The following is a 13733-nucleotide window of genomic DNA, read 5'->3' on the forward strand; positions in this document are numbered from 1 at the left end:
TCAGAGGAATTAATAGCAAAATGTGAGAGAAATGGGTGGATTGTCCAACATATGAATATTGCTGAACTGCTTCATTGAAAAAAAAACACCACTCTGAAGTAAGCACAATATTTTAAATCATCTTTTACCAAACAGTAACACCCTACCAACCTGTGGATCAACGATAAGTTTTAAACTCTTTGCAGAGTGATGTCTAGTTACTTTGTAGCTAGAAACTGGGGAAAGGTGTTACACTCTCTCCACTAGTGGGTAACATTGCTATTCAACTGTTGGCTATAAAATATTGGCAATCAGCAGCTGGTTTCTCAGCAGTCGGTTTCTGTCACTCAAGCAGCACTGCAGTTAACAAGAGCACAGGAGTTGAAGTGGCTGAAGTCAGCAGCGGGGCGTTCTGCATGGGGCTGGGCCTTGCCACGTTCAAAACTTATGTTTGAGGTTTCTAATGTAAAATTATTGTGAAAGTACTGAAAGGCTTTTCTCTAAGAGTTTTGTATTATGCAATTAATAACTGTACCAAAATGTAAAAATTGTATGCTGAACTGGAATTTGAATAGAATTGGAATCTCTCCGTTCCCCATCACTGGTTCAGGCAAGTTTCCCTGGATTACAGAGCATCTCAAAAGTGTGTGGCTCAGAGGCTTTATAGCTATAAACCAGCTCTCAATTCACTAACATGAAGCTCTGAAACTCCAGCTCTGAAGCTCTAAACATAAAAACACTGTTAGAATTACTTAGTTTTTGCAGGTAAGGGCCACAGTAACTATCTTCTGAACGAAGCACTTTATTCCACACTCAATATTATATGCCTAAATAGCATGAATACTCCACGCTTTTTAACAGTAGCAAACATTTAAAAAATCATGTTAAAGTTTTTCTTGGTTTTTTTAAGCTCTTACGACTTCAGATTCTCCTGGGACTGTGCTCTTCAGGGATGATATGTTGACTAGTCAGCTGGATTTGTTTTTGTGGTTGACATTGTCAAGCAGATTTGGAGAAATGGTTTCTACTCTAAGAATCTCGGAAATTCTGGGAATCAAAACAGAGCTTAATGCAACTGATGACAGGCATTAGGGAGTATTTAGATTAAGTCTTCCAGAGTGGCTTTTTCACGGGCATCATCATTGGAACAACTACCAAACTGTCAGTCATTGCGGATTTCTTGCCCTTGACACAACTCCTATGTGTCTGTAGAAAGCAGATGACATCAGCTACAACTGCTTTATGACACAACTGTAGATGAATTTCTGGCAGCTACTTCAGGTCACTTTCTTGCCTCTGATCCTAGATTTATGATATTCCTAATAAAACCATGGAAGCATGTAGGATGAATTCTACAGAAAATCATAACTAAAAAGATCAATTAGTCAGAAAAAACATAACAAGTCAATCATAACCAAAGATTAAAATCTTAAAGGCTCTGAAGGAGATTAATAACCTTCCAAGTTCTAATAACATCATACTCAGTTGGAGTAAACTCAGTCACTAAAGGGCACCCGATTTGTGTATCATCATCATGAAACAGCCACTCCTCCATTTGAGAGTTAGGCTTGGAAGTAAAACTAGTATATTTCTTTGGTCTTTAAAGCAGATTAATAACTGCTTCAAGAAGAACACACCACCTAATTAAAAACTACAAAATAAATCAGGTATGTGAAAAAAAGTCACCTCTCCCTATGTTTCATTCAAATCCAGTTACGTGATTCCTGTGAATTTTCACATTAAGTTATTTATTTCATAAGATTTATTTCCTATTCTTCAACTGAGTGAAGAGGACTTTCACACTGCCAAAATCTTTATTTTTCCTTTAGGAAAATGTATTACTTAAAACTCTGCATTTCAAAACTGCATGCTACAAAGCCAGCAACAATAAAATGATCCACAACAATATTTGAATACTCATGAAAAAATAGCAATTCTTCAACTTTTCTATGTTTAATTGAATCAGCTATTTCAGTGTATTGTGGGAATACATTCATCAGAATCAGTAGAGACCAAATGTTAATTATGAAGACCAAGCAAAAATGAATAATCTTACATATAGACCCTGACACATTAGAACTGCAAAGCACTCTGCAGATCTTATTTTATGAAAATGTACTAAGAGCGCAAATGTATAGGCCCTTAGGAAGCAATTATCCCTAAAAGATTTAGCTATAATTCAATCTGAAATATTATAAGAGATTTTTTAAAATGGTTTCACAAAGAAGAGGATTATTTTACTTTAACTATGGAAATAGGGGCCCACATGCTCCTCTGAATGACCTCTGTGCAGTTGTGGGCATTGTCTGGAGGAAAGATTTGAAATTGTCCTTTTCATTCAGTTAGTACAATCCTCTATGACCCATAAAAACCCTATAAATATAGGAGTACTGGATGGCATTGTGGGACTGAATGGATCACATCACTATAAGGAATGTGATAAATACATTAAATACAGAAATTTTAAATCACATATTGCTGATATATATGCCAGAGATTAGTTAAGAAGAGCTATCTTACCAAAGATGTGCAGATGTTATAATGCATGGGAAGATGAAATGGCACAGCATAGGTCTATACAGCGTGCCTTACGTGTCATATGTTTTATTTGTCACATGATCCTCAGGTGTAACATGGGATCTAAAAGCGTGTAAAAACAAAAGTATGCAAGAATGTTTACATCTTTGCAATTCCTAGGTCTGGCCAACGTACTGCCAGCACACCTCTCCCACAGGTCCATCCAAATTAACAGCACATAGTGCAGTTCCCAGTTTGCACGTGGAAGTGGTTAAAGTAAATGCAGTTCTCTGGATCATGGTGAAAATAAAAATGGTTGTGTTGCTATTTAACCCTGCATCGCAGAGACAAATGGCCTGTCCTATTTCTCTGAAAATGGTTGGATGACCAGGGGGTGATCTCCAGCAGAGACGAGACAGGAGGGCATTCTTGGGTCTGTACCCCCACTCTGTGTGTAGCTCTGACGACAGGCACTGAGCATGTACAAGTGGCAGGAGGCGGCAGCTAAGAAAGAACAAGACGGTTTCACAGGGGAGGTGTGTGAAGCCCCCACTGCACATCGTTACCTGTTGGGGGCCCTGGTTGAATGTTTCTCCTCCAGCGAGCTCTGCTGCCGATAGCAGCAGGACAAACCCATTCTAAAGGAGTTGCTGACACGACTTCCACCCTACCAGCCAGTCCATATCTTCTGGGCTGTAGCTACACTAAAAAGGGGTAACAAGCTTTTTATTCACATGCATGCTTAGGTCAGGATAAGTGTTCAGAAGCTGTATATCAAAGCTCACTATTGCCAATATTTCATATAGGCACTCAAAGTTTTCAAGGTCAATGACTCAACTCATCGGGCTGGTGGACCTGTTCCCATTCTAGGCAACAGTAACATGAACTGAGACAAACTACACAGAAGTACAATATTAAAAATTTCAACTTTATCAAGAATAGAAAAGCATTCTTTTCTTCTTCCCCAGACTCTCATCTCTTAAAGACTACGACCAATTAACCTGTAACTTTGAAAAATCAAAAAATGCCTGTGACAGCCAGAAATTAAATTCTTTAAAGATTAGGTGCTGAGAGCAATATCAGGCTTAGAATGAAATCCTAGTAACACTCTGAACTCTTAAGTCACTTCTTGCTCTGAAATTATAATTATTCTATAAGCATTATGTCAGGCACTATTAAATGTAAAAAGTGTAGTTTCAATAAAACATTGCTGTTTTCTACCAGAAAGACTCTCTGCATAGTATTTTCAATGACACAAAAAAACCCAAGTCAGCATGCAATTAATGAAAAACAATACTACATTCAATAAGTAGCTTGCTTGGCAAGCACTAACTTTTAGTGACACCAGATTTAAAACAATACTATTACTGTGGTCAGAAAGAGTCTTGGATTTTTGCATTCTCTATTTCTAATCATCTGAGAATGGGTTGCTTTTGGTATTGCAAACCTGATTTTGTAATATTCACCATAGATTCTGATGGCATTTATAAACTCATGGAACATACAGCATTTGTGTGGCACGCAGCCTCTCTCCATTTATTCATTACACTTTTTTTTTTTACTGAGAAATGTCAAACTACACAAGGATTTACTTTAATTCCTATACTTTGCATCGGTCAAGCTGTTGCATGAATAATGATGTTTCCTGTATATGAAAAAAAAATGAAAAAGGAGGCAGAGGAAAATCTGCCTATCAATAAGATATGTTTGGATCTTACTGCCTAAATCAAACACATTTTTAAAATGACAACACAGTAACAATTGAGTAATTTCTGTATTTATATTGTCTCTCCACTACCCATAAAACAGATTTTTAAGAATATAGTGGTTGAATAGGTGTGCACAATGTTTGCACGTCTTACCTGGCATAATCTCTTATTCTGGCTAGCGGTGAGATTGCTGGTTATGTAGCTATCAATTCCACTGACATTACAATTTCCCTTTCTCAAAGCAGCAATAACCTGTCACTTTACGCTGTTCTTTCTCTGACCCTCTCCCTCTTTTCTGCTCATTTCTATTCTTATTGACAAGACTTATTATTCCTCCTCCCAATTCCAACTAGCTACCCTTTTGCAAATAGTAGTATCAACTATGTGGTCACTAGTAGTATAGGTCAACAATGTTATTAATATAGCACACACTGCTGGGAGCAGATCAAACAGCCATGCTTTAAAATATTAGTTTTGCAAAGGTACCGTGAGGCAAACAGTTGCAGTTTTCTCCACATTTTAAAACGTAATATTGCAAAGACACATCCCAAGAATTTAGTGTTAATTACCAGCCCAATAATTTGGAGGATATGTTATTTTTTTCTTGTTTTCATACACAAAATGAAATAAAAGCATAACAGAAGGGTGCTGTATCTGTGTTTAAAGAAGGGGTTGTTGGCAAACACCATAGCTCACTTCTGCCGAAATGTACACAACTGATATATGCAGCCCAGAAAGCTGGCACCAGGGGCTTACAACCTTAATTTGCCTGCAAGAAGAAATGGAGATTTACCTTCAGAGCACGTTCTTGATTGTTTTCAGCAGTCAGATGTCTCGTGTTGTTTGCTGAAGTCTGGTTCTGCTCTTTCAGATGATGAAGCTCCTGCTCCAGCCGTTTGCACTGCAACGAGGAAAGAATCCCATTAAGTAGAGGAGTGTGGGCATATTTTTTTCAACAAGCCAAATGAATTAACGTAAATAACCCCATCACTACTTCTGCAGCAGAGAAAGCATCAGACAAAAGCAACTTGCAATCTCAGACCAACACTAAGGCTACGTTTTTAAAATGTACATCATTATTCACTTTCTTCCTGGTCCAATTGTATGCCAAAAAAAAGCCAAGTTTAGTATCAGATGAAGATATTTCACAGAATGTTTTAAAAAAGTTTTAAAAATCAAAAAAATGTCAGGTTGAAATTCTGCTCCTATTTATGCCAATAAAATGATGTATTTTGGCTTTTAAATATTAAGTGGATATAAAGGAAGTAATACATGCTTTTAGAAAAAAGCAAGCAAATTAAAGACCCTCCTCTCAGATCCAGCTCCCAGACTTTTATTAGAAAATATATGTGTAATTTTTATACTTGTATTTTTCAAGCTTTAGAGATTACTCTAAATCCCAAACACACACCACATCTTGAAAGAAAAGAAGTTTTAAAATTGTTTTGTTTAAATATTTAACCTAATGACAAAGAATTAAAAATTTAACAATTGCCACTGTGTGCATACACACATATACTTACTGCTGTCAGCTGAACATCTGTTTTAAAGATTAAAGATCTGCAAATCATGAAGTAAATTACATTTCAGTTTTTTTATAGTAAGACATCTTGCCCAGTTCCCTTGGTTTGCAAGAGCAGTTAGTTGTCAGCAGACAGTTAACTGTCCTGTTTTACAGAAAAAGCAGAATAAAACAGACAAAGTACCAGGAAGACATAGGGGAACAACTGTTAGAACTAGGGAAAACCACAGTATTACCAGGAACATTTTAAAACAGTATATTACAAGCAGCTAGTTTGGATATCATCACCAAACCCCAAAACTGACAGAATCTGTTGGAACAATTAACTGATAAAAAATATTTTATTAAATACTTTCTGAAAACACTGGTAAGAAAGGAATAAGAGTTGTGACATAATGCCTGTGTAAGCATTACTGTCTCAAATGAAAGACCTGGAAACATCTTAGTGACTGTGGACGACACAGGACTGAGCTTCTCATCAAGTGTATACAGCCTATTCCTGAGCAATTCAGTACGTGGGACAATGAAATGTGGCTCATGTCAACTCTAAGAAAAAGAAAAACTGAAAGAGAGAGCTGTAGGACTGCAAAAGTTATAACTGCGGTCTAAGTAAAATAAGGAGGCCTAAAAGGATCTTGAGACGGAAATTTTAAAGACATACCAGTACATACGATTCTTAAACACAAAATAAGCCCTTAACAATGAACTACACATCAGGTATCCAGCATAGTATATAAACCAGAATGATTCGATCCTATATTTGAATACATTTTAAATAATTTATACATTTTAAATAATTGTAGGTGTCCAACGGTACTATTAAAAAAATTAAATTCACATATCTGTTGTTGCATTTTATTCTGTAAGAAATTTGGGCTCATTTGTAATAGGATTACTTATTGTAAAGGCAGCAAAACTCTCTGACCTAGTGCATTCTCTCAGTGTCTGTTGTTAAGTTCCTTAATGCACAGTTTCATTTTTATTGCAAGAAAAAGAGAAAAAGATATTTTCCCATAAAATAGGGAAATACAGAAAAAAAGTTAAGATACATTTGACTGCAAATACTTCTACCGATTTAAGACATTTAATATCTATGTTTATCTCACACACACAAAAAAATGACAAATCATAGAATCACAGCTGTAATTCTTTTTTATGTCCAGCCTGAAAACAATGTGTCTGCAGACATGAAGGTGCTAATAAAACTATTGAAAAACCCAAAAACCCAACTCAGAATATGCAGCTTTTTTCACCTAGCAGCTTTTTTTTTTTTTTCCTCTAGCAGTCATGATCTAAGCACCATTTTAAAAAATAAAATCTATCTGCTACTTCAGGCATTATCATGACACTTTACGCATTACATCATGTAACATTAGCAGGCCTCTCACTTTTCTGCTTTGGCAACACTCTTCTACAAAACAGTGCTTTGGAATTCCCAACAGCACAGGTTTCTTACAGTAAATATTATTTATAAGGCTAAAATCTCAATCTACCTTTAAAACATGAATTTATATTAATGTTGTTCTCTTGACTCCAAAAAAGAAGTGAAAATACACTAAGAGCAAATATAGTTACAGGACCACGCAGAAAAAAATCTTGATGTATAGGGTGGGTTGCACAACTAAAGTGCAAACCTGTTCTGCTCTCCACTCCTGTGCAGACAGGACAGTGGGACTCCAGTATCATGCAGAATATAGAGCAAGTATGATAAAGAAGCAAATAACACGAAATGGATCACAGATGGATGGACCTCCCTATCAAGTCAGCCTTGCCATGATTATTACATTTACATCAATCTTGATAGCACTTTGTAATTCATTTTTAATTCCATTTCCACTAAGAGTCTTGATATTTTTAAAAAAATGGAGGTATATAATCAGCATACTGCTGGAATCCATTTTGAGGGTATCTTTGAAAGAAACGGTGATCTAATTTGACCTTTGCATGTAAATGTCTTAATAAGCTCGAAACAATATATTAACAGAGGATGTTCTGAAATATCAATCAAAATGTATTTATTCCTAGCTGTTTAAGAAGTAAAATCTTTAATTATCCTGTTTGAGAAAGTATTATAATAATAGACTTACATGGCAACGTTGTCTATGTTTCACTAAAATTTCATACTCTACGACTCTTTGATACCTGAAATACTTTTAAAATATTAAAATAGCATCATGAAAGCACTTTTTCACAAGAACAAGAGCATATGAAATTTCTGTGTAATCTTGCAGTAAAGCAAAGTTTTAAAAATAGAATTAAAAACGATGCAGCCCTTCTATTGTTCAAGCCAAGATTTTTTGAATTCTGTGTCATTGGTTGTTAGCAAGGTCCAGTAAAAATAGACGTTCTTTAAAAGAACATCTGTTTTTATTGGTTCACTCTAGGGCTCTAAAATGCCAACAGCTGCAAGTAAGAAACTGGATTTCCTTCTGAAAACATATATAAAATATCTTTTGGAGCACAGTGAAGAGAAAGCATTGGCCACTTCAATACTGGCAAAAAGGAAATGTTTGATGTATCCTTCTAAGAAAGCTGAAAGCTAAAGGAAGTGTTTAATTTTAACTATTATAAATATGAATATCTAAATTCCGTTATTCCAAATTTGTCAATATTCATACTTAGAAAAAATTCAAATAGAATCCTCTTAAAGTCAGAAACAAAACATTTTGTGCAATGCAAGTTGCCTAAATGTCTGATCTGAGGCATAATTGCACACTTAAATGGAAGTTCCAGTGACTTTAACACTTTATGAAAGGCAGGTTGTTAATTGAGAAAACTGCTTCTTTACCTCAGATACTTTGAGCACATCAAGGAATACAAAAGCAGTGTAGATGAACGTCAAAGAGAATATGCCTTGTTCAGAACACTAAAGACTTTGTTAAGTAAAAGATATTAAAACCTCACAAATGGTAACATGCCATTTTATGAAGGTTTCACACAAAAAATTCACCAAGAATTAGCATCGTTGTGTGGCCTAGTGTATGTATTCAGAGTTCAGCAGCCAAACAGGCAATACTGAAGATACATTAAAAAAAAAAACCAAGCAACCCCGAAACAGAAAAAGCTTTCCTCTCTTCCTTCAAACCCTCATGTTTGTTCTCCTCTCTGGATGTATTTCCCTCAAAAAGTCTCCTACCTTAGCTAGCTTCATTCAGCTGATAATGTACTTGTCAGGCAGTGAACCTCTTCAAACCTATTCCACATGTTCCTTGAGCAACCATCAGTGCTCACCTGTACAGTTTTCACTACAACATCACCCATTCCCAGCAACAGGCACTCGATCTTCTCTTTAACCATGATTACACAGGGCACTCCCCTAAATGCACCATGATTCCCAGCTGCATTCCCCTAAATGCACCCATTCTTTCCAAACAAATACCCCTGTATCCAGCACAGGCTATGTCACAAGGAGCTAAAACACAAAATGAAAAGCACAGCAGGTAACATACCAAAAGGATAAGAAGAGATTCAGGCAGTAAAGAAAGCATAGACAACAAGTACACCTGTTCTTCCCCCCCCATCTTCTAATTTAAAATATCAGGCTACTGGTGAGCCTTTTCTAACGAGCATCAGGTAATGTGATTCAGAAGAATAAGGATGTTTGTTGTGAGAGGTACCAGTTCAACATGCAGTGGATGCTGACCCCTTTCACTGACTACATATGCTGGAGGATTGAGAACACCACAGGGAAAATCCAGACAAATTGCAAAAAAAGGGACACTTGCTAAAGGGGATGCTGATGGAAAGGTCAAGAAGCGGACCAGGACAATATCACTGAGTAAACTCCTTGATGTTCGCCCAGAAAGAGACTATTAAAAGATGGTCCTAGTTCCAGGTACACAAAGGGAGTAAAGATGGTTTAGAATGAATTGAGTATTTGAGAAGATAGAAAAATTGATGCAGATAACCACTTAATAGTGTTAGGCCTTTACCAGAAAATGAGGTTGCATTAACATATCAAATATAACTTTAGCACTTGTATAAACAAATCATCTTTAACATGCTGTCAGCTTTTCAGCATTTTCTTCTTCAACTTGTATCTACAACTTGTTAACACGGTGTTATGGTGCCTGCCATGTCTACACAGATTGAAGAGTTATTTTTTGATCATTACTTAATGTGATTTTTCAGTGAGGTGTTCTGAAACTAAAAGGTGCAGTCATTACACAAGAGCAAGGAAAAATCTGCAAGCCATTGGAGAAATAACGTTAGTAGGGACAAAGTTGGAATACAGCAAAGTGTTAAAATCCAGCAGAACAAACCCCTGCCCCCAACCATTTGGTGCCCTTCCAGTTTGTTTATCTGAAGACAACACCTATCCCCAGAGGCCTTATGCAAGAGCGTATTTAACTCTGTGCTACTCAGGGCAATCAGACTGTTCACATGCTTTCAAACAGACATAAATGTTTTGCTACAGCGGGGTCCCTGGCTCTCATCTCACTGAACTAGATAGTAAAGTCAGGTGCATTACTCATTTTGTATTTCAGCACAGAGAAAGGGTTCTGTGACACTTCTTGGCTGAAGAAGCAACAGCCGAAGCAGCAGCTAAAGCTGAATATAACAGAAAAACATAACACTTCCTTACTACTAATGCAGTCTTGGTGGCTATTTAATCCCGTAACATCTACATTTGCTTTTAATATTACTATATAGCATGCAATGTTTTCCATCATTTTTCATTAAAATGAATCCAAACGAACCCCTTCTGGCCTTATGGCAATACGCTAAGGAAAAAAAAGAGTCAACACATTATACCACTTATATGCTAGGAAAAAAAGGCAATTGATTTGTGTCTGTTAATACAGATATGAGGGTCAAAGTCTAATGAAACAAATGTACTAGACTAAGATGAGGCCAAATTCTGCACAAAGTTCTTTCCTGAATTTTGAATTCTGAATTACACTGGATTAGTACATCTTATTAGTATATATAAAAGGTAGTATTTTATGAAAATACAGTTGTTCATCTAGAGTCCTTGTCAAAACCTGCAATGCTTATAATATTAAGAATCAGCACTGGCATAAACACACGAGACTCCACTGCTGAAAAAAAGGGATAATATGTGGATGGAGGCACTGCAATGTGCTTGCCCTGCTCTTGTACTCTTCCTGAAGCCTGGACTATCACTGAGCTGGGTCAGAGTGGTGAGTTTGGCAGATCTCTGGTCTAATCTGATCCCACCCAGTCAGTCTTATGTGGTCTCTGTAGTTTAATAATAGGTCTTGTACATAACCACATCATCCCACAAATGGCTTCATTCTGTTGTTACATTTAAGGTAACGTATTTTTATTCAAGTCAGACAAAAATCAAAGGTGAATGCATAGTCACTTATCATGGGTCAGCTGGTACACTTGATTGCATATCAGGGCCTTCACTTTAAACAGTGAGTAGTCTGTCACATTCTGTGTTTTTTTCTGCATGAAGATCTTGCTGACCTGGGATATCAATTACTGAAGTAGTGAGAAATAAAAATAACCTAATTCCTACTGAATAACTTAGGAAAATGGTTTATGTCCTCCAAATTATGGGAAAGTAGGAGTCAATTAGAATAGCAGATGAACTGTTTTCCAGCATACATTTCTTCATTTACACATTTTCAGTGAAATGCTCATTAGCAAAGTAAATGACACACCATATCTTGGTGGAAAAATGCACAAATATCATTAAAAGGTGAGCTCATGGGATACCAACATCCTACTACTGCACAGCATAATACTTTCAGAAGTGATGAATTTCAAATACATTTTGAAATTAGTTAACATATATTCACTCAAATAAACAACTGAAGTATAAGTAATTATTCTAGACACCAAACATGAAAAAGAAGAAGAAACATGGCTACTTTTTTACTTGTTATATTTTTTAAGTCATTATCTGTAGAATCATTAATACAGTAAACAACCATGTGAAGCAAACAAAAACAATTCAGCTGACTCTTCTTTTAGTTTATTATTTTCTTTTCCTCTTCTTACTCTGTTTATAATGATCTACTCTTCTTAGAAGCTCTCAGCTCAAAGATGCTAAATGGAATGCAAGTGTTCTCATTTCAACAGCCCTTCTGTCCCTCTCCTCTCAATATTTTTTTTTAACAGTCTACCTCTTGTCCCAAATTCGTCACCATTTCTGGAGATGCAAACATCTTGCGCCACTTGGATGCTGCACAACTCTTTCCTTTGCAGACAAAAATAATACCAAAGTCATCCAGTCAAAACACAAACCAACCTTTGGTGTCACTGTGAATTATGTACTTTGAACTGCAGATGTTTGGAAGCACTTACATTTATATAAATAGATTTTATCCTTTTTCTTCTAAAATAATAATTTCAAAAGAAATAAATGAGTCTCTACATAATGATACTAGAAAGATTTTTCCATTAAATTAAGATTTTGAATTAAGGTTTTCTAACCTCTGAAAGAAAAGACTTTTCTTCAAAGTTCTGGCAAATGACCAACAAATGTGTTTAAATGATTATTTATACAATGCCCAGCAGCTTAGAACTACTGGGATTTCAAGAAAGAGAAGTGCTTTTGTGGAGTTTAGGCCTCAGAAATATATGCATCTTTAAAACTGTATATTCTATTAGTAAGAGAAACACTTAAATGTAAACACCTTCTTTTTTTAAAAAAAAATATATTTTTAATTCCTAGCAGTACAATGGTGTCCTGCTCCAACAGAAGCCACAAAAAGAAATCCATCAAAATACAAATGAGACATTTTTGTCTTCCTTGTCACTATGAGCCAGCTGGAACCTGCAGCACTGAAGCAGATAAAATGCTGTATACATGATCTGGTTTCCTCCTACCATTCCTTTCCCCTTCTCCTGAACACTTCCAAATGCAGCAAAACAAGCTTTCATTTATTTTCATTTGACCAGTTAAGGGAACTGTAAGTGCACAGACAGACATTCAGAAAATTCAGACAATAAAGTTTAACTGCTTTTACTCTTTATGTTATAAGTCCTTGCCACAAAACAAAGTCAAGTTGAGGGACCTGCACAGGATATCCAGTTTTTAGGGATAAAATGCCAAGATGGACATCATCAGGTCCCAATGGATGTGATCAACAAGATAACAGCTATGTTTCCACCAGCTAGCAAAAAGGACTGGTGTGGTTTAATCTGACAGGCAGCTAAATACCACATAGCCATTCACTCACTGCCCCTCCCCCCACAGTGGGATAGGGGAGAGAATTGGGGAAAAAATGTAAAACTAATGGACTGAGATAAAGATAGTTTAATAGGGGAGAAACAACAACAACAATAATAGTAGTAGCAGTAATAATAACAATATTATATACAAAACAAGTGATGCACAATGCAATTGCTCACCATGCCCATCTCCAAGCAGCATACTCCCCTGATAGCTTTTCTCCTAGTTTATATACCAAGCATGACATCATACGGTGTGGAATATCCCTTTGGTCAGGTGGGCCCAGCTGTCCTGGCCATGTTCCTTCCCAGCTTCTTGTGGATCCTGAGTCCACTTGCTGGCAGGGTGGTGTGAGGAGTAGAAAAGGCCTTGGCTCTGTGTAAGCACTGCTCAGCAATAACTAAAACAGCATGTTACCAACATTATTCTCATCCCAAATCCAAATCACAGCACTATAACGGCTACTAGGAAGAAAATTAACTCTATCCCAGCCAAAAGGAGGGCACATGTGCAGCTATTCAACAGCATGGCCTAGCCCTATGATACTTAGCCACCCAACTCCATTCTTTATATATTCTTACACTTTATTTCAGTGATGACATTTCAAAGATTAAGACAAGCTTGATCTACTTCTTAAAGAGATCAGCGCACACAGATTTCCCTAATCAATGACACCCATTATAGAAAATATGCAAGAAGAGGAAGAGAAAGGAAAATGTGATGTTCTTGAGCTGTGACTACAGGTCGCTCAAGCAGGGTCCCTGTGCTGGGGGTGCCACTGGACGACTCTGCAAACGGGGTGCAGACAGACTCCTGACCTGCAGGAGGAAATGTAACAGCAAAAGCTGCTGAAGCC

The 13733-nt window shown here is 36.7% G+C and overlaps 1 protein-coding gene across 1 annotated transcript in view; it reads right to left on the minus strand.

Moving 5' to 3' along the window:
* MIPOL1 (mirror-image polydactyly 1) overlaps positions 1-13733 on the minus strand; it is a gene marked incomplete at its 3' end in the record, with an annotated part of 161122 nt that overhangs the window by 90977 nt on the left and 56412 nt on the right. The window contains exon 11 of the mRNA XM_080344816.1: positions 4999-5106. Within this exon, the coding sequence (XP_080200942.1) occupies positions 4999-5106 (108 nt within the window). The remainder of the gene's footprint in view (positions 1-4998; positions 5107-13733) is intronic.

Source organism: Nesoenas mayeri (assembly GCF_963082525.1).
Source record: "Nesoenas mayeri genome assembly, chromosome: 5".
Classification (NCBI taxonomy): domain Eukaryota; kingdom Metazoa; phylum Chordata; class Aves; order Columbiformes; family Columbidae; genus Nesoenas; species Nesoenas mayeri.